The 19,997-nt window shown below is 36.5% G+C and overlaps 1 protein-coding gene and 1 long non-coding RNA gene across 2 annotated transcripts in view; both read right to left on the bottom strand.

The window, feature by feature from the left end:
* Positions 1–125: 125 nt before the first annotated feature.
* Positions 126–19,997, bottom strand: part of CMPK1 (cytidine/uridine monophosphate kinase 1) — a 33,981-nt gene continuing 14,109 nt past the window's right edge. The window contains exons 2-6 of the mRNA XM_028512476.2: positions 8,592–8,738; positions 5,259–5,411; positions 3,542–3,618; positions 3,179–3,275; positions 126–2,283 (exon numbers count right to left, since the gene is read on the bottom strand). Coding sequence (XP_028368277.1) covers positions 2,242–2,283; positions 3,179–3,275; positions 3,542–3,618; positions 5,259–5,411; positions 8,592–8,738 — 516 coding nt within the window. The 3' untranslated portion in view covers positions 126–2,241. The remainder of the gene's footprint in view (positions 2,284–3,178; positions 3,276–3,541; positions 3,619–5,258; positions 5,412–8,591; positions 8,739–19,997) is intronic.
* Positions 10,377–12,622, bottom strand: LOC118500609. The gene is made up of 2 exons (XR_004903183.1): positions 11,932–12,622; positions 10,377–11,893 (listed from the first exon to the last, which is right to left on the bottom strand). It is a non-coding gene; the product is annotated as an uncharacterized LOC118500609 (long non-coding RNA).

The following is a 19,997-nucleotide window of genomic DNA, read 5'->3' as shown; positions in this document are numbered from 1 at the left end:
TACTTGAGAGGACAGAAATCTGAACCAGCAAACAGCAAAGGCCATAGCACAAAATTTATTGGGATTATTTACTAAATATTCATATATATCCAGCGTCACTGAATGGAAATAACGTAATTTTTTTAAATGGCAAAGCTTCCACTGGGGTCTTTCAAGAAAGTCAAAAACTTCTTGGTGACTGTATCTTTAACAAATGGAATGACCTAACTAGTAAAGTTAGATGTGTCTCAATCAAATCAGCTCCTAAACTCAATATTGCTAACATGTTTTTCTACTTAAAAAGCAAACAAAAAGCAGAGCTTCATAATTTAGTAATTATGCTACAGAAAGATATTTGATGGAAGTAAGCAAAGCACCTAGTCTCAACAGTCTTCTTAAAATCCTTAAATTAAGGCTGCTTTCACAATACCAACATAAATATTTAGATCCCCATCTCATGCGTTTCTTCACTTATGTGAGTAGGAATGCACTCACAACCTTAAGCCTTTACTCTTGCTCCATACTACAGCTGCTTAATTAAATTACCCAGTGCAGAAGGCTGTATTGGCTGGACCGAAACACTAGATAAGAATTCATTACAATCTCTTCCAAGAAACCAAGATAAGGTCAATACAAATTTTGGTGGCTAATGTGTTGTGGCACTTATGAACACTTTGTTTTTATAACAGCAAGTATGTTTGAAAATCCATCATTAATAAGTGAATTTCATAACATACAAATAAATAAATCTGTTATAACACAGGGGTGGGCAAAAGTGGGTTTACAGTTGTGAGCTAATAAAGCTACTGTAAGAATCATGACCTGCATGTCTTTTTCCATACAAACAAGTGTAAACCCACTTAAGCCCCACCGCTGTATAAGAATATCTATAAATTGTCCTTATTATTCCCAATGGCTTTAAATATAAAAATTAATTATATTAATAATTATATAAAGTAAAAAATTTTGCCTAATTTAACCCTGTATACCAAACAGTGTATGTGCTGAAGATGAGAAGCATTTTAAAAAGTCTCATAATAAGAAACTTAAATACCACTTTGCATTGGTGATGGCAGAAAAAATGGAGAAAATACATTTCTCAAAAATTTTTAAAGGAAGAATAGATTTAAGAAGAAATTTCTTTGGACTCTATAGCCCCTTTTATTCTACACTTTTCCACGCTTCAACATGATGCCAGAAAAAAGAATTTACTGAATAAAAGTAGCCAGGAAGGGAATCAAACATTTATAAGATATATTTATTATTCTTCTGACCAAAGTGCAGTGATTTTTTAAATCTTCTTAAACAATAACTATGAAAAAAATCAAAAAAATAAAATACAAATGGGAAATATAACCTTTATATTTCTTCTACTTTATTCTAATGTTATATTTAGTCTAGAAAGCAAACCAAAAAAACTCATTTTACCATAAATCTAGTACATGCATTTCAAGATTCCACTGCTAGAAATTTTGTTGAGATCAACTTAATCACTAATAACACTATATAATAGAGCATAAGGAACACACGTCATTAGAAGTGATCCTTGCCCCTTATCCTCAGATTTATGTCAGAATAAAGCTGACGATTCTGTCAGGCTCTGAACCCCCCGGTGCCCCCACCCCAATCCCTGGAAGCAGAAACTACGCCCTGTCACACAACTCTGTACAAGCTGTAGGGAAATGTAGCCTAAGTTTCCTTACCTTTCTATAGGATATGGCCAATTATTTGACAAATACTAAAATACTCCTAGCAATTCATTTTATGAATTTGTTTACCAAACACATTATGCAAGAACTGACTACACAAAGAGTTCCTTTGGAATTTGGTCCACAAATTTACTTAACAGGTTGGAAATTTAAAACCTGCAAGAAAAAGAGGAAATGAGGAATCCCTAGTCCTGACACATTGTAATTACTAAAGGGATTACTAAAGGGATATACACATACCAAAAACTTTGGCTCACAGAAGGCACAAACTATAAAAGGGATTTTCTTATTGAATAAAAACAAAGAACTAGCTAATGCCCTTCTTTGTTTTGTGAGCACCATAGCTAAGACAAAATTAGATCCAAATTCACTCTCTATTCCTGTGACAAAAAAAAGAAAAGAAGATAAAAAAATTTAATTTGTCTTATATACTTTGTGGCCAGTAATTGTGATGTAATTATGAAACATTAAAATTGACTTAAAAAGGGATTGTGATAGCAGCTATCCAAGCAATATTTCAAGCATGATTTCAAGGATGCTTTCAGGTCTAGAGTTAGCCTTCTTTGTCGAAAATCTTCACGACTTCATCAAAAACCTGTAAAGGAAAAAGAGAGTAACAATTTTAAAAAGTAGATATTGTTAAAATACCATATAACCTTAAAATGTATCAATTTTATATTCATTTCCAAAATAGATAATTAAAAAACATATTAGGATTTCTTAGTTTCATCTATTTTACTTTAGATAGTAACATAACACCATAAATAATACATATGAAATTATGAAAAAGATGCATTCAATTTTATTAGTGTTCTTAGGATAAAACTTCTTGATCAGCTACCAAAAACTGATATAAGTGGCTTATCTTCCTAGTTCTGATTCTGAAACAGTAAGTTTTCTGATGTATTACCTCACCACTATAGAAAGCGGCAATGGATAAAAAACCAGAAATGACTATGTAATAAAAAAGAAAGGTCCATAGGAAGAAGATTCAAGAATCAGGAAAAGACTGGGTGAATTAAAAGGCACTAGAAATAGTTGCTGGGCACTGAGGGCCTGCAAACCACAGTTGACTCATGAGGGAGAGAGCAGTGCTGAGTCACAGAAACCCTGTACCTCTGGAGCCGTGTGCTCTGCAATAGAAGAGATGAAGGCAGCCTGGGGCTCCTGACCTACAAGGCTTGCCATTCACATTATAGACTTTTAAAAAATGATCATGGTCCAAATCACAGTCTCAAAGTGTCCATTTTCCAGTGTTTAAGGAATGAGTTTTGGAATTAATAAATCATCCACTTCTTAGGAAGAACAAGTCTGAAGTTGTAAAATCCATTTTAGACTACTCAAAAAAGAGAAAAAGTCTAATTTTTCATTTAGTCTCCAGTGTCTTGAAAAGCAAACTATTCTGTCATAGTATTTTCTTTTCTCCTGCCTAACCCCTCCATCACATTTTTACTTGACTTTTTTTTTTAAGGCAGGCTAGTGATACTCACTTCATCAATAGATTTAGAAGCATCTATTTTCTTGACTTTCCCCATTTCTTCATATAAGTCAATAATTGGCTTTGTAGACTGAAGGTAGGTTTGAATTCTGAAAAAAAAAAAAAAAAAAAAAAAAAAGGAAATATTGCAAGATTCTAAGTATCTCTCCATCCTCCTGCATGTTATAGGAAAGCTTAGGGGAAAACACTGGGTCTGACTCAACCGATTCCCTCACCATAATCTTAGGTAAAGCCATTTCACATATTTAAGCATGGCATTTTCTCGTTCTCTGGACCAAACGAGGCAGGTGTTTAGCCTGCTACTCAAGTTGCAAACTGAGGCTAAGGTGGCTATTGTACAAAAACGGCAAAGTACCTCTTCTCCAGGCTCTCTCTGTTGTCATCACTCCTCCCACTGCTCTTTCCCCTCTCAAGACACCGTTCAATACAGATCTGAAAAGATCAATAAATTAAAAGTTCTTTTGAAAAGGACAAAATAAAAAGGAGAGATATGAATCTGCCATTCTTTTAACCTGAAAAGAGAATAAAGTTTTAAGAGTTAAAGAAAAAACCTGCATTAAACCAAATGTGTCTAATTCATTAATCAATATATAAAGTCCTTTTAAATTTAAACATGTGGTTCAATTTATATAAACTAGGTTAAATAAGTGCAGAGCATAATAAGAATTCATTCATGACTCAGTTTTTCCTGTGTATTAGTTTTCAAACCGCAATAAAAAGATCTGTATGTGTATGGTTCCAGCTAGGATATATTATTATTAACTTATTAGGTATGAATTACAGGCCTCAAACTTTGTTCTATTTCTGCTTACTTTTCAATAATTCCATAAATATCCAAATATTTAAAAATCAACATATTTGCATTGTAATAAAGTACCCCTTTTTAATTGTGAATAAACATTCCTTGGTTATAAAGCTATGGTAACATTCTAAAGTTAACTTTGAAGAATAAGTGAAAACATATTTTTGGGGGCTGGAAGAAGACAGTTACATTTTAAAACAACTCAAAGGCTTCAGCGAGTCCTTCCACCAGAGGACATTTGCAATTCAACCAGCCAATTTCCTTCAAGGCAGTACTTCAGATTTTTTTTTATAAGAGAGAGAGGGGAAAGGAGGAAGAAAAAGGAGAGAACATTGATGTGAGAGAGAGAGATTGAAGGGCTGCCTCTCTTACACGCCCAACCACCAGCAACCTGGGCAGGTGCCCTGGCTGGAATCAATCAGCGGTGACCTTTCACCCTGCGGGTGACGCCCAGCCAAATGAGCCACGATGGTCAGGGCAGCACTTCAGATGCTTACTCCTTAAGGCTGCTGGCATTAATTTAATGAAGTTTACAGGTGTGAAACAGGCCTTTTAATTGAATGATTCCAAGAAATTAATTTCATTATTCAAAGGTATATCTAAGTATGTTATTGAAAGTGCCATCAAGATAAAGAATGCTTTCCTGCTTTTTTTCCCCAAGATCATTTTACTCTGAGAGGACAAATCACCAACTTAAATGTTTCTGTAAAACAGGAAGTTTTCTCAACTTCCCAGAAATGTGTGATTCTTTTCCGGTAAACAACCGTCCTAAGGCAAGATAACAGCTCATACCTAAGAAGTAATGGGGGGCAGCTTTATCAGCTAACATTATTGTACAAGTCAATTCCTACTTAAAAACAATACAAGACAAATTGTTCTTCTGGGAAAAAAAAAAAAGCAAATTTTAGGTCCACGTTGCTGATGCCATTAAGTGTGTAGCACTCCAACGGCAAGACAGTGCTGTTCCATCCATCCAATGTTCCAATTCAAAAAGACACTGTTGCCAACAGAGAATGTGAGTATCAGCAAAGAGTCACTCTGGCCCTGGCTGGTGAGGCTAGGCTGGTTGGAGCATCGTCCTGTATTCTAAAAGGTTGGGGCACAAATGGGAGGCAACCAACTGATGTTTCTCTCTCACATTAATGTTCCTCTCTCTCCTCTCTCTCCAAAATCAATAAACTATATATTTTCAAAAAACCACTTTGTATTTCTGTATAGCTGACAATCAAGTTGCTTAAAACCCATGTGGACAGATGACCATATGCATTACCTCATTATTACAATCAAAAAACAGAACGAAAGCTACATCTGCCTTCCCATCCATGGTCTTGTTCCAACCTTGAAGGTTCTCTTGATTTCTTGGAAACCCATCAATCAAGAATTTATTCTTCTGAGCATTGGCAGCCATCATCTGATCCATTTCCTAGAAGAAAAGGAAGATTTAGGGTCAATACTACATTAACAAAATTCAATTTCTTAAGCAGGTTAGTGGATATACTGGTGCTTGTTTTATTGCTATTCTTTAAATCCTAAGTAAAGTGTGAAGGATGAATAGGAAAAAAAGACTTAAAAGAAAATGATCCAATGTATTAACATGGTTGCTGGTCGAATTATGGATGTGTACCGTTCCCCGACTTTATGGGCATACACATTTTTTGTAGTTTCTACATTTTCTATAGTAAGCATATATTGCTTTAACATATACATCCACAAAGTTACAAACAGCAAAAGAGAAAAATAAGTATTAACCAATATCTTTGCTTCAGCCACTAGAGACCCTTCCCTCTCCTCTTCCCAAGGCATTCTGCTGTGGTGGGAAGTATGTATGCTGCATCTACAGGCACTCAGATTCTCTGCAATAATTCAAGTCCAATTGCAAAAAGCTCTGGAAAATTATAACAATTGCTAGCATTAATTGTAAGTGAAGGAGTCAATATTCTTTTTTTTTTCTTTTAATTGAAGCTAATTAAACCTAAATGCCACTCACTGGCTACCCCCAAACACAGGGAGCATAGAAAACACTACCTTCAGAAAGACAGCAAGAAGGGCACATTTCACCATCCTCTTCTCAAGTCTGAATTTAAGTAGAACATGGGAATATGTGAATGGGAGATGCAGATGTCTAATCTCCAAATTCTTACCATACCAGTCACCATGGGATAAGCACAGATGTGCGACTTTGAGAAAGTCCAGAGGAGCCTCTATTCTGTCACAAATCAATATCTGGTCCCGTAAATGCTCAAACTGTTTTCTAGTTTCTCAAGAACAACGGCCATCAGGACTCCTGATTCCTTTATCTGAGGGCTGGCTTTATTCCAGCATCTAGCTTCTCCAACAGTCACAAAAGTTCCACAGCATGCTCTTGTGCCCCTGCTATAACATTTTTATACCAATTATGATAGTGGAAGATATACGAAGAGATTCGTCAATATTTTACTCACTCAACATACATTTATTCAAGGCTAACTCACAGGGGACATGAAGAGCAAGGACATGGCCCCTGGGGAGCTCACAGTCCAGTGGATAACAAATATGTAATTAAATGTGCTAAATTCTATGATGAGGCATAAAAGGTTGCTATGATAAAGCAAAGAAGCACGCACAAACTACCTGGGAAACTTGGATGCTTTATCTAAGAGGTGGCAGCAGAACTGAATCCTGAATAGTGAAGTGGTGGGCAGACAGGGGCCCAAGTACTTCAGAGAGTGTAAACTGCATATGTATAAAGGCTCGGAAATGAGAAGGTGTACAGCTCTGATGAATCTGAAGTAAGCTGGTACAGCTGAATCTTAGGATATGTATATAAAGTGGTGGGAGATGTGACCAGAAAGTATGAGGGGCAAGATAATGAAGAACTTGTCATGCCACACAGAGGATCTGGTTTTTATTCTAGAAGCTATACAGGATCACTAAGGAACTTTAAGCAAAGAAGAATATGCTCATGTCACCTTTCAGGGAAAAAAAAGTCCTCCTGACTGCACCATGAAGGATGTATTCGAAAGGAACAAGAATGATATAGGCAAAAAGACTAGGAGGAGGTTCTAGTGATAGTCAAGAAGAAAAGGGGGTCTAAACTAAGGTGACAGTTATAATAAAGAAAAGAGATGAAATAGAAGAGGATTAAGAGAAAGATAAATGGAAGGATCTGCTCACTGAATGAATGTGGGAAAGTGAGGCAGACTTGAAAAATACAGCATAAAACCCAGATTTCTGGCCCGGGCAGCTGGGTAGATGAGATGGTAGACCCATTAAGCAGGACAGAAAATAATGGTGATCACATTTTAGATGATACATTCAGTCTCTGACATGGTGATTCTGGGACACTTGTAAGACATACCGATGGATGCCTAGTAGTTGGTTAGAAATGTAGGTCTGCAGTTCAGAAAACAAAAGCATACTATAGCTACAGATTTTGGCACCATTAGCACATGGAAAGCCTTAGGCATGACTAAAACCATCCAGCAAGAAATATATAAAATAATAGGAGAACCCAGGATAAAACCCTGAGAAATATATGGTTTAGGAAACCTGAAGAAGAAGATTTATTTTATCAAAGAAGACTCAAGAAATAGTAGTTATTGAAACAGAAGAGAACCAAGAAAAATGGTGTCACAGAGAACAAACAAGGAATGAGTTTCAAAAAGACAGTGAGCAGAGTTAAATGCTACAAGAAAAATGACAAAAATATCCCCTGTGTTTGATATAAATTATTGGTAACAACGGCAAGAATAGTTTCAATGAAGATGGACATAGAACCTGACTGCAAAGGGTTACAAGTAGAAAGTGAAAAAGTAAGAAGTGTAGACGGGTCTTTCATGATGCTTAGCTATAAAGTGGAGAAAGGGCATTACATCCAGAGAATAAGGAGATTTATTACCCTGGAATAGAAGAAGATTACTCCAGTCTCTGAGACAAGAGGTAAGAGTATGTGTGAATAAGCTACTCTTCATCCTCAAGTTTCTCTGATTCCATCCAGATGCTCATATCTCTCTTTCCCATCAAGTTTCCCATCAATAAACTATTCCTTGCTATGCCCATTCTTGCATTTCTCCTTAACTTTTTCTTACATGTGCAAATACTCATTAATGACTAGAAGTGGAAAGTTATGAAAATGCATCTTTTTTTTAGCTGGGACATATTTCACTTTGATAGCTGTTAATCTTTGCATTTCATTTTGAAGATGGTGATGCAACCACCAGAAAAGGAGATTCCCAAGACTAAGAGAATGGCAACAGTAGGAAGGTCATGGAAGACAGGGATAAAGGGAGGGAAGGAGGTGGGAGGAAGGAAGGGAGTTTACAAAAGAACAGAAAAGGGAAAGGAGGAGGGGGAGGAAAAAGAGGGGAAGAAGAAAAAGAAGAAAAAAATGGAAAAGAGATAATCAAGTGCACACATATGAATGTTGAGTTGATCCTAGACCAAAGCAAAGAATGCTTGTTACTGTCCAATTTCTTCCCATGTGGAAGTGGAGTTCCCACTCTTAAACACCATGATCATCTTCTATAGAAAAATTCAATACTCTGATTTTTTTCATTACTCTAAAGGTAGATTTAAATTCTCATTTCCTTGCTGGTTTAAACTGGTTGGCATTCACAGTCCTTACCCTCTTTAACAAACTGATGGTTATCTCAACTGGCACAATCTTTCCATCTTTAATGTATTTTTCAATGAGTTCACCATACTGTGAATCTGGGTTTTTCCTTTCATCACGAAGAAGTTCTCCTGCAGAAAGGTGTGTGTAGCCATATTTCTGAAAGAAACAACAAATAGGGAAAAAAATTAGAATATAGTTAACCCAGTAGGACTATTGGTTTTATCTCTTCATTTTAATTTTTATACTCTATTTTTTCTTACAATAAAAAGCTTTGCTTATATAATAAATAATTTAAAAATTTAGCACTGGCTGGTGTGGCCCAGTAGATTGAGTGCCAGCCTGCAAATCAGAGGGTTACTGGTTCAACTCCCAGTCGGGACACATGCCTGGGTTGTGGGCCAGGTCCCCAGTCCGGGGTGCACGAAAGGCAACCACACACTGATGTTTATCTCCTTCTTTCTCCCTTCTTTCCCCCCTCTCTAAAAATAAATAAATATAATCTTCAAAAAATAATAAAAATGTAAGAGAGGTTTCATGCAATCTCTCAGTTTGCTTAAAACACATCTTTTACCTACATAGGGCATGGTAACTGTAACGTTCACACACTGTGAAATTCTCCCAAAATTTATCTAATTATTGAAAGCATCAACATTTCTTTATATTCTGTCACAAACACAATCAACATTTAAATGTTATTAACATTTAAAGAAGTGCCTAACAAATATCTGTAAGATTCAAGGCAGTCCTAGCCAGTGTAGCTCAGTGGACTGAGTGCCAGCCTGTGAACCAAAGGGTCTTTGGTTCAATTCCTGGTCAGGGCACATGTCTGGGTTGCAGGCCAGGTCCCCAGTAGGGGTAGGGGTGGGGCGCGTGAAAGGCAACCACACAATGTTTCTCTCCCTCTCTTTCTCTCTCCCTACGCCTCTGTCTAAAAATAAATAAATAAAATCTTAAAAAGAAATTCAAGGCAAAAAAACATACAAAACACAAAATTCACCACTGTTGGCTGTACCCACCTTCTTTAAAGTCTGTTTCCCTTCCTTAAATTCAACATGTCTAAACTGAACTCATCAGCATTTACATAACCCTCATTCTTCTGTTTTGTTACCTTTCTCAGTAAACAGCACACAATCAAAAAGTATCTTACCAAGTACTACTGTCTCTCCACCTAATAAACGAGCATCTTCCTTCCTACTCTCCAAAGTCCATTTCATACTTCTCTAGTGAGGTCTCACATTAGAATGGGAATACAGTTACCTATTTTATAAGTTAGTGGAATGATTAAATGAGGTAATACATGACAACTGCATTCCAGAGAGCCTGACACATAGTAGGGGATAAAAGCCATCAATTACCTCTTTGCCATCATGAAAATATTTATCTTAAATAATCCAGAAGCATTTTTACATTTTATATATGCCGTTTTTATATTTTAATATGTATATGTATATATTCACTTTAATGATTTATGATAGAAAGACTAATGAAGGGGCTTAAGTGAGATAATAGATATGAATATCCTATGAAAGATCAATAAGTATATTATGACTGTGATAATCATTAAGGACTTACATATGATGTTTTAGGTCATAGGTCACAGTATAGGGTAGTTGAGCTAAGTCATGTAAGATGCTATGGTATTGTTCTGCCATTTCCCCAAGGTCAGAATGAGAATACACTATAGATCTAAGAAATAATTCTGAATATTGAAAAGCTTCCTCTACACAAACTTGTACATTCTCTTTGTTTGAATAAAAAGAATCATAAAATCTATTTTTTAAATGTTTTTACTATCAAACATGAGGACATTCTCAGAACCATATCCAATGTTCAGTTACAACAATCATCTCATCCCAAATTCTTAAGACTCCCTAAGTGGGTTTTTTTCTTATCTATAGTAAGTGTACAATAAATATTTGATAACTTAAATCTTATCTTTAATTTCAATGTTAAGTTTTGAGGCAGCCCATACACATGCCCCCTTTTAAGGTAGCATTTCAATTACACATTTTACAAAAACTCTTTCAATTACCTAAGCTACAGTGAATTTCTCTCTCTTTTAGATTTCAGAAGCCATACATTCTCTACCCCTTTTTCTATTTCCAAAAATTGTTAACTAAACGTGTTCCTGCTCCCTAAAGTAAGTTACCAGTAAGGTAGTCAGCAAAGGAAAACAAACTCTAAACAGTTTATCTGGTAACTAAAATTGGGCATAAAGGTTGGTGAGAATAAACAAAAACTATAGTATCATATATGTCTCTCAATCATATAGTTCCTTCCATTAGGAGAAATCACCAAAAGTATATTTAGTTGTTAATAGGCCTTTAAAAAATCCCTATCATTTATAGAAAATGGAAATAAATATGAGTGTTTAATTATTTAAACTGTTATGTTAAAATTATTTCCACACCACACCATTTTTAAATGCCTACTTTGATCACCAAGTTATAAGCACATTTTTGAAAGATGGATGTAGAAAAGACTTCATAAAAAATAAGGTGTGACCTGGTTTCCCATTTATTATGTATAATTTTTAAAAAGCATGTTGCATATATACTGTCCACAAAATTTTATAGCAGCTTCATTTCCCACTGCTTACTTGGGCTCCTGCTTGGAAGTCTAAGCTTGCTGGATGCTCTCACTGGTCTAGAAATCACAGAAGATGGTAATAATGAATAAATGCAGAGACAAATGGTACTAAACAATGGCAAATGCTCTGTGAAACACCAACAGTACAAATGCTCTGCAGGGACTGCCTTTGCTGTACATGAACAGAGACAGCTGGAAGCACATCTTAGTAATTTAGAAATTAGAATACACAGTTTGTTTCCTGACACTGCAGATCTCAAATGTGCAAACTTTATTTTGCAGTTAAATGGGTTTTGGTATACCACTTTTTTAAAGAGAAACTACTTTGCAAACTGTAGAGGTATACAAATGATATTTTAAAAAATAATTCATTTGTCAAGAAAGAAAACCACCTGATCTGCAAAGCCCAAAAACAACCCAAGAAATTTAAATAAATATAACCACATCAAACCTTTACATGTGTCTACTTCTCATCCACATTCCACTTTAAAATATATCTTCCATTTATCAATTACTTTTTTATACTATATTTTTCTTAAGGATTTTGTGGAAGCTTCTTACCACAAAGTTTCTACAGCAAAAAAGCAACCATCACTTACATAGTAGTTATTATGGTATTTTAGTAACAGCTACGCTTTAAAAGCTTGTTTTCAAGCATTTTGCTGTCATTAAGTAGTCACTGATTGCAATTTTGAGGAAAGCAAGAATGGGTATGTCCTAGGCTTAATCAAAACTTTCACATTCTCTGAAATGTCCTAACAATTAAAATCTAGTGGGTCACTAACTACAGTGTTAAGAGCAATATTCAAAACCACAGTAGGTTATAAATATCATAAACTATAATAATTACAATTTCAAGCTACTATTCAATGAAAAATAGTTTTCTAGTGACGAATGTATAAACAGTTCATTTACAGTAGCTGTCCTAATGTTTTATTTTCATTTTCTTTCTTAAGAAGTTAAAAAACAACTCTAACTTTTTCCCCCACAAAGATTTGGAGGGAGGAAAAAAGCACAATGTTCTCAACAAGTACAAAATGGCATTCTACATTACTACTACCAGGCAAATGTTGACAATATTATGATATCAAATCTCAAATCACCTTGATCAATTTCTCTCACCTCCTAGCAATTTGTCTTTCCTTCTTTCTAAATTTAGGTAGATGTGGTCATGTATAAAGAAAAACAATCAAACAAAAACAACAACAAATAAAGAGTTCAAGGTAAATGGCAAGTCCTGGGAGGCAAGACGAGATCCAAATGCCAGGCACCTCTTCCTGCTAGGGTGGCAATTAGAAAGTGCCACTGTACTGCTACTGAGTCTTGCATTACATAGAGGGAATACAGCAGAGACATGAGATACAAATATATTTTTTAAATAAACCAGAAAGGAAGGGGAACTGTCAATATTTGCATATGACAAGATATTGTATATAGAAAACCCTAAAGATTCCACCCCCCAAAAAAAACTACTAGAACAGATAAATGAATTCAGTAAAGTAGCCAGATATAAAATAAATATCCAGAAATCAGTTGCATTTTTATACACCAATAATGAACTATCAGAAAGGGAAGCTAAGAAAACAATCCCATTTCAATTACATAAAAAAATACCAAGGAATAGCCCTGGCTGGTGTAGCTCAGTGGATTGAGCTTGGGTTGTGAACCAAAGGGTCACTGGTTCGATTCCCAGCCAGGGCATATGCCTGGGTTGTGGGCCAGGTCCCCAGTGGGGGCCATGTGAGAGGCAACCACACATTGATGCTTCTCTCCCTCTCTTTCTCCTTCCCTTCCCCTCTCTCTGAAAATAAAGAAATAAAATATTTTAAAAAATACCGAGGAATAAATTTAACCAAGGATGTAAGACTTATACTTGGAAAATTATAAGACATTGAGGAAAGAAAATGAAGAAGATACAAATAAGGGGACGCGTACACCATGTTCATGGATTGGAAGAATTAACATCATTAAGATGTCCACATTACCCAAAGCAATCTACAGAATCCAATTCCTATCAAGATACCAATGACTTATTTCACAGACTAAAACAAATGTTACAAAAATTTATATGGAACTGTTACTGAACAAAGTGGGATATGGCTGCCTGCCACTGTACACATGCATAACACAAAGATTAATGGGGGGAGAAAAAGGTCTTTATTAAAATGTTGCCTGATTTTGGAGGAAGCTGGGAACTTCCTGGATCCAGGCCAAGTTCTTCCATAAAACACAGAAAGAAGCCAGCCACCCCAGAACCAGAGTCAGTGTCCAGACACTCTGCTCCATTCTTATTTGTCCTCCTGGGGCCCAAGACTGTTACATGAATGGCGACGGCTCTCCATCAGACTCTCTCTCCCTGGGGTGCATACTTATGGGGCCAGCATTGCCATTGCTTTGCCAAAGCTTCTTCCCCTTGCCTGGGCCACTGCCACATCACCACAGCTGGTTGTGCACTGGCTGTGCCCAGGGGGTCCCCCCAGTGCCTGGGGCTGCTCGCACTCCTGAGGCCAGCAAGCTTTCCGGCCTGTGTGTCCGTGAGCTGAGAAGGGGCTCAGTCCAGGACCTGGGCTGTGCAGCATGGAGCCACAGTGTCCCATGGGCTACCACTAGCGAGGCACACAGGCCAGTGTGGGACAGCCTTCATGAGTCGATTCCTGACCCAACAAGCAAGGGCAAGGAAAAAAAAAAACAATGAGTCTCCATGTGCAATTTCATTTAAAAGACCGGGCCCCAAATCCTATGTGCTCCTAAAGTAAATAGGAGGGTCTTTTTCTCTGTCCAAACATTTCACTAGCCTGGCACATGCCCTCTGCAGGGGCCTTCTCCTGCCACCATGATCCAAAGGGAGGAGAGGGTTTCTAGTCCCGTTGCAGCTTGGCATGTCACTTGCCATGGGGGCTGGTTTGTTTATCCTTACCTGGGGGTATGGAAATCTATCATGTAGTTTTGGTCCCACTACCTCTGGCACTTCCTGATATCTCCTTGAGGGGGGGAGGGTCCCTCCCCTCTGCAAAAGAATCACAAAAGACCTCAAATAGCCACAGCAATCTTGAGAAAAAACAAAGTTGGAGAAATCACACTACCTGATAACAAACTATACTACAAGGCCATAGTCATCAAATCAGCACAGTACTGGCATGAAAACAGATAAATAGGTAATGGAACAGAATAGAGAGCCCGGAAATAAACCTACACCTTTATGGTCAATTAATATTTGACAAAAGAGGCAAAAACATACAAGTGGGTAAAGACAGTCTATTCAATAAATGATACTGGGAAAATTGGACAGATACATGTAGAAAATAAAACTAGACTACTTTCTTACATCATACACAAGAATTAAGTCAAAGCAGATTGAAGACTTACATGATAGACATGAAACTAAAAATCCCAGAAGAAAACATGGCAGTAAAATCTCAGGCATTTTTCATAGCAGTATTTTTCTGATATATCTGCTTAGGCAAGGGAAACAAAAAGAAAAAACAAACAAATGGGACTACATCAATCTGAAAGTGTTTTCACAGCAAAGAAAACCATCAACAAAGACAACCCATTGAAGAGGAGAATGTATTTGCCAGTAATACAAAATATATAAAGAACTTATAAAACTCAACACCAAAAACCAAACAATCCAATTAGAAAATGTGCAGAGGACCTGAATAGACACTTCTCAAAAGAGGACATACAGATGACCAGCAGACATTTGAAAAAATGCTCAACGTCACTAATCATCAGGGAAATGCAAATTAAAACTATCACCTCACACCTGTCAAAATGCCTATCATTAATAAGTCAACAAACATCAGATGTTGACAAGGATATAGAGTAAACCAAACCCTCATGCACTATTGGTGGGAATGCAGATTGTTACAGCCACTGTGGAAAGCAGTATGGAGTTACCTCAAAAAATTAAAAATGGAGCTGCCTTTTGACCCAGCAATTCCACTTCTGGGAATATACCTGAAAAAACCTGAAATACCAATTTGAAAAAAGATATGTACCACTATATTCATTGCAGCATTATTTACAATAGCCAAGATCTGTAAACAGCCCAAGTGTCTGTCAGTAGATGAGTGGATAAAAAAGCTGTGGTACATTTACACAATGGAATACTATGCAGCCATAAAAGAAGGAAATCTTACCTTTTGTGACAGCATAGATGAACCTGGAGAGTATTATGCTAGGTGGAATAAGTCAGTCAGAGAAAGACAAGTACCATATGATTTCACTTAAATGTAGAATCTAATGAATAACATAAACAAATAAACAAAACAGAAACAGACTCATAGATATAGAGAACAGGCTGAGAGCTGCCGGGAGGTGGGGAGGGGAGGCTGAGGGGCTGGGTAAAAAAGGTAAAGGGACTGAACAAAGAAAAACAAAAACTCATAGACACAGACAACAGTATGGTGATTACCAGAGGGAAAGGGGATGGGTGAGGGGCGATAGAAGAGGGTAAATGGAGGATAAATAATCGTGGAAGGAAACTTGACTTAAGGTCGTAAACACACAATACAATGTACAGATGATGTATTAGAGAATTATACACCTGAAATCTATATAATTTTATTAACCAATATAACACAAGTTCAATGAAAATTTTAAAATAAATTAAAATAAATAAATAACAACGGACTGAGTTAAAACTACTAGGTGTCCTTTAAATAGCTGACACATCTATGAAACATTTAAGACTAAGTTTAGTTTGCATTCCCTGGAAGATTGGCGAACCTTAAAATCTAAATTCTGGTTATGTACTATCAACAATGCAGCATCAGCAGAACACCTGGACCTGCTGCAGGTACTATTCAGAGCCATTCTCACTCACCAGTCTGGTACTTGTTGCAAACAATGGCTATAGAGCCTACAGCATCCCAGCAACACTTCATGCAAGGCTATCGTTATTTCAAAGGCATTCCCAACAGAACTTTTTCCAATAACGCTAAATGAAGTGTCTGGTGAGGACTTTCCAGGATCAGTATCTGCCAGTCTTGGGGAACCTACTTTTCTCTGCTGCAAGAACAGCTAGCTACTCAGTGCACACATAGCACTTCGAACTGGTCAACTGTTCAGAGGGTTAGAAAAAGATTTTTCCTATAATCACTATTAAAGAAAGATTAACATAAAAAAAAAACACTATCCAGTGGGAGAAAAGCTTAACTGTAATATTTAACTTAAATTGCTGGCATATTTTCAATCTCATTTTTAGTCTGTCATCATTGGATTTCCAAATGTGTGCACTGCATTTGACCATGTGTATTTAATTGCAAATCTACATATTAATATAAACTATGGAAGTTACAAACCCAGCTAAATCTTTTCTTAAGCAAAAAGCTTTAGCAGACAGACTCCAAATTAACACAAAGCTTACTTCTTTCTCTAATTAAAGAGTAATATTTTAAAAGCTTACATCCTGTAAACCAGAAAAGAGGAGGAATATAAATGAATTCAACTACAGACAATTACAGCTCTATTTCATGTTCCTCAATGCTTTGCTCTTCATAAAAGAAAACCTTAATTCAGGCAATATATGGAACTTATTTTAAATCTATAAATATGTATTGAATGTCTACAAGGTGTCAGGCAACGTGCTCTTTCAGAGAAGGTAAAAAGGTTATATTCAAAAGGATGTAATAGTGACTTGCAAATACAAGTGACTTGAGTCCTACTATTAATTAATAAAGGCAAGTCTTCATATATGTGTAATACTGCCAAGGAATCCAGTCTTCACCAGCCCTGTCTGCCTGAGGAAGAAGTTGATTCTTCAAAGGCAGTCGAAAGAAGATAGAACAATAAATAAAACTTAGAGAAAGGATGAGTTAGAAGCCACCAAACAGGTGGTTTCCTCATTTGCATAGGCCTGGATATCTCTAACATTTTACAGAAAGCTTCTCAGATAATTGAGGACTCAGGTATCTGATTTATATATCAAATGGCCCCTACAGCAGCTATGAACTGGAATTTAACATTCCAATTTCATCCCAGTGTGTCATTTCCAGTATTTTTATTTCTTTTAATTTATCTCAGCCCTTCTGAATCAATCTGCATTCCTATACCAGAGGGGGATAGAAAATGGCCAAAGATAAAGACCAGGCCCAGAACCTCCAGGGATTCCAGGAACTTAGAGGCAATGATTTGGAAACTTCAACATTAATGGATAGGCACTGAGGTCTTGTTCCTCTTAGGAAACACTAATCTGATCTTGTTAACTAAATGATCAACTCTTGAAGTCACTGTAGAGCCCACAAGCTACACACTCACTTCACCACAACCCAAATATTGTTGCAGGTGGCCTAAGAGCCTGGAAATCAGTTAATTCAGTTACTGTAAGAACACTCAAAGGACAGACATCCAACCACTCAGCTGCAGCCCTAGCCTCTGCACTTTCACCTTATGACAAAGGGTTTTTTGAATAGTAAGCAGGCCCTACTGTACTTTTTTTTCTCACTTTAAAAAGGTAATTAACATTAAAATGAGAATATCATTTACCCTGGGAATATGAAAAGAAAGTCACTCTAAGAAAAATAACTACTTGAAGCCCTGGCAGGTGTAGCTCAGTGGATTGAGCTCGGGCTGTGAACCAAAGCATCGCAGGTTCGATTCCCAGTCAGGACAAATGCCTAGGTTGCAGGCCAAGGCCCCCAGCAACCGCACATTGATGTTTCTCTCTCTCTCTTCTTCCCTTCCCTCTCTAAAAATAAATAAATAAAATCTTAAAAAAATAAAGAAAAATAACTACTTGAGAATGCAATTTGTAAAGAGCTTCATCACAAAATACCACAACATGTTAATAGCTCAGGTTCTCTTTGAGAACTAAAATTTGGATTTATGAATCAGCACTTGAGAAAACTGTACAAAGGACACCAAACTCTGAATTCAATAATACATGCAAACATGACATTTGAGCATCTGCAAAGTTATCAAATGAATACAGAAGTGCATTTAGAGAAACACATAGAATTCAGCAAGAATCACAAGTACACAGCCTTGTATACAGTCATATACTCATAACACTAAAAGAAGCTAAGAGATAAGCTTTAATAACTAAATTTTGCCACAACTTAGTGTGACATGGGGAAATTTATTTAACCTTTCTTAAGATCCCAGTTTCTTATTTGTAAAGTAAAAATATACACTATATAACCAAAAATAATATCTACATTACAGTTAATATTATTAGCTATTAGAAGCATCTCCCAAAGAACATACTCCTAAAAATGTGCTCTGTGCTAGTAGATTCAAGACCTACTGTCAGAGTACTGAGACAGGTCAGGGAGGAGTCCGACAAACTCATACAGGCTAGCCCTAAAGCAAAATCCAAAATAATCGGTGACTAAATTACATATTACATACCAATAAAGGTACAGAACTACCTTACTGGCTCAAGAGCAAATGAAATATATACAAGGAAAAAGCAATGTCAAAGAATAACCATAGAGCAAGTAGAGTTATAATATATGAAAATCCAATTCACTATGTGAATAGTCTCAAACACAGAGACTCCCAAAATTGGCATAAAAATGTATTTGAGTACATTAAAAAGTTTATGAGAACCAATAACTATTCACCTACTCTCTTCTTATAAAGTAACTTAGTTGGGAATAAACTAGTAACTTCCAACTGACTAATTAGAAAATAAAATTTTAAAAGATCCTATTCAAATTAATTATACATAAATTTTTTAAAGATCCTATTCTACACAGCAATAAAAAACTTAAATTTAGGAATAAACTGAAAACTAATGTATAAGAACTATATGAAGTACTAGAAACACTTAAAAGCCAGTATCAAAAAAGGACAAGCTCAGGCTGGTGTGGCTCAGTTAGTTGGAAGGTCATCCTGTAAACCAAAGGGTCACAGGTCATGGGTTCAATCCCTGATCAGGGCAGATACACAAGGTAATAGATACATGTTTCTCTCCTCTCTCCCTTCCTTCCCTTCTCTCTAGAATCAATAGACATGTCCTCAGGTAAGGGATGGAGGGAGGGAGGGAGGGAAGGAAGGAAGGAAGGAAGGAAGGAAGGAAGGAAGGAAGGAAGGAAGGAAGGAAAGGAAGGAAGGGAAAGGAAAGAAAGAAAGGAAAGGAAAGGAAAGGAAAGGAAAGGAAAGGAAAGGAAAGGAAAGGAAAGGAAAGGAAAGGAAAGGAAAGAAAGCATTATATGTTTCTGAGGAGAAAGATTCAAAACTGTGGATAAATTTTCCACTGGACTCTACAGGACACCTACTACATTAGGCCACACTACCAAGACATGGAGTCAAAGCAGCTCTACCTAATACATAGAAACAAACACACAGAGGCTGCCAAAATGAGCAGACAAGGAAACATGGCCCAAACAAAACAAGTCAAAACTCCAGAAAAAAGAACTGAACAAAATGGAGATATCGAACCTATCAGATGCAGTTCAAAACACTAGTTATAAGGATGTTCAAGGAACTTCATGAGGACCTCAACAGCATAAAAAAGATCCAAAATGAAGGATATGCTAATTGAAATAAAGAACAATTTACAGGGGAAAAAACAGTAGAGTGGATGAAGCCAAGAATCAATCAATAATTTGGAACATAAGGAAGCAAAAAAAACAACCAACCAGAACAGCAAGAAGAAAAAAGAATCTACCAAAAAAAATAAGGATAGTATAAGCAGCCTCTGGGACAACTTCAAGAGGCCCAACATTTACATCATAGGGGTGCCAGAGGGAGAAGAGAAAGAGCAAGAAATTGGAAATCTATTTGAAAAAAATAATGAAAGAAAACTTCCTTAATTTGGTGAAGGAAATAAACACCCAAGTCCCAAATAAGATGGATGCAAAGAAGCCCACTCCAAGA

Source organism: Phyllostomus discolor, chromosome 5 (genome assembly GCF_004126475.2).
Source record: "Phyllostomus discolor isolate MPI-MPIP mPhyDis1 chromosome 5, mPhyDis1.pri.v3, whole genome shotgun sequence".
Taxonomy (NCBI): domain Eukaryota; kingdom Metazoa; phylum Chordata; class Mammalia; order Chiroptera; family Phyllostomidae; genus Phyllostomus; species Phyllostomus discolor.
Note: the sequence above shows the minus strand (reverse complement) of the source record. Positions and strands in the feature narration are given on the sequence as shown.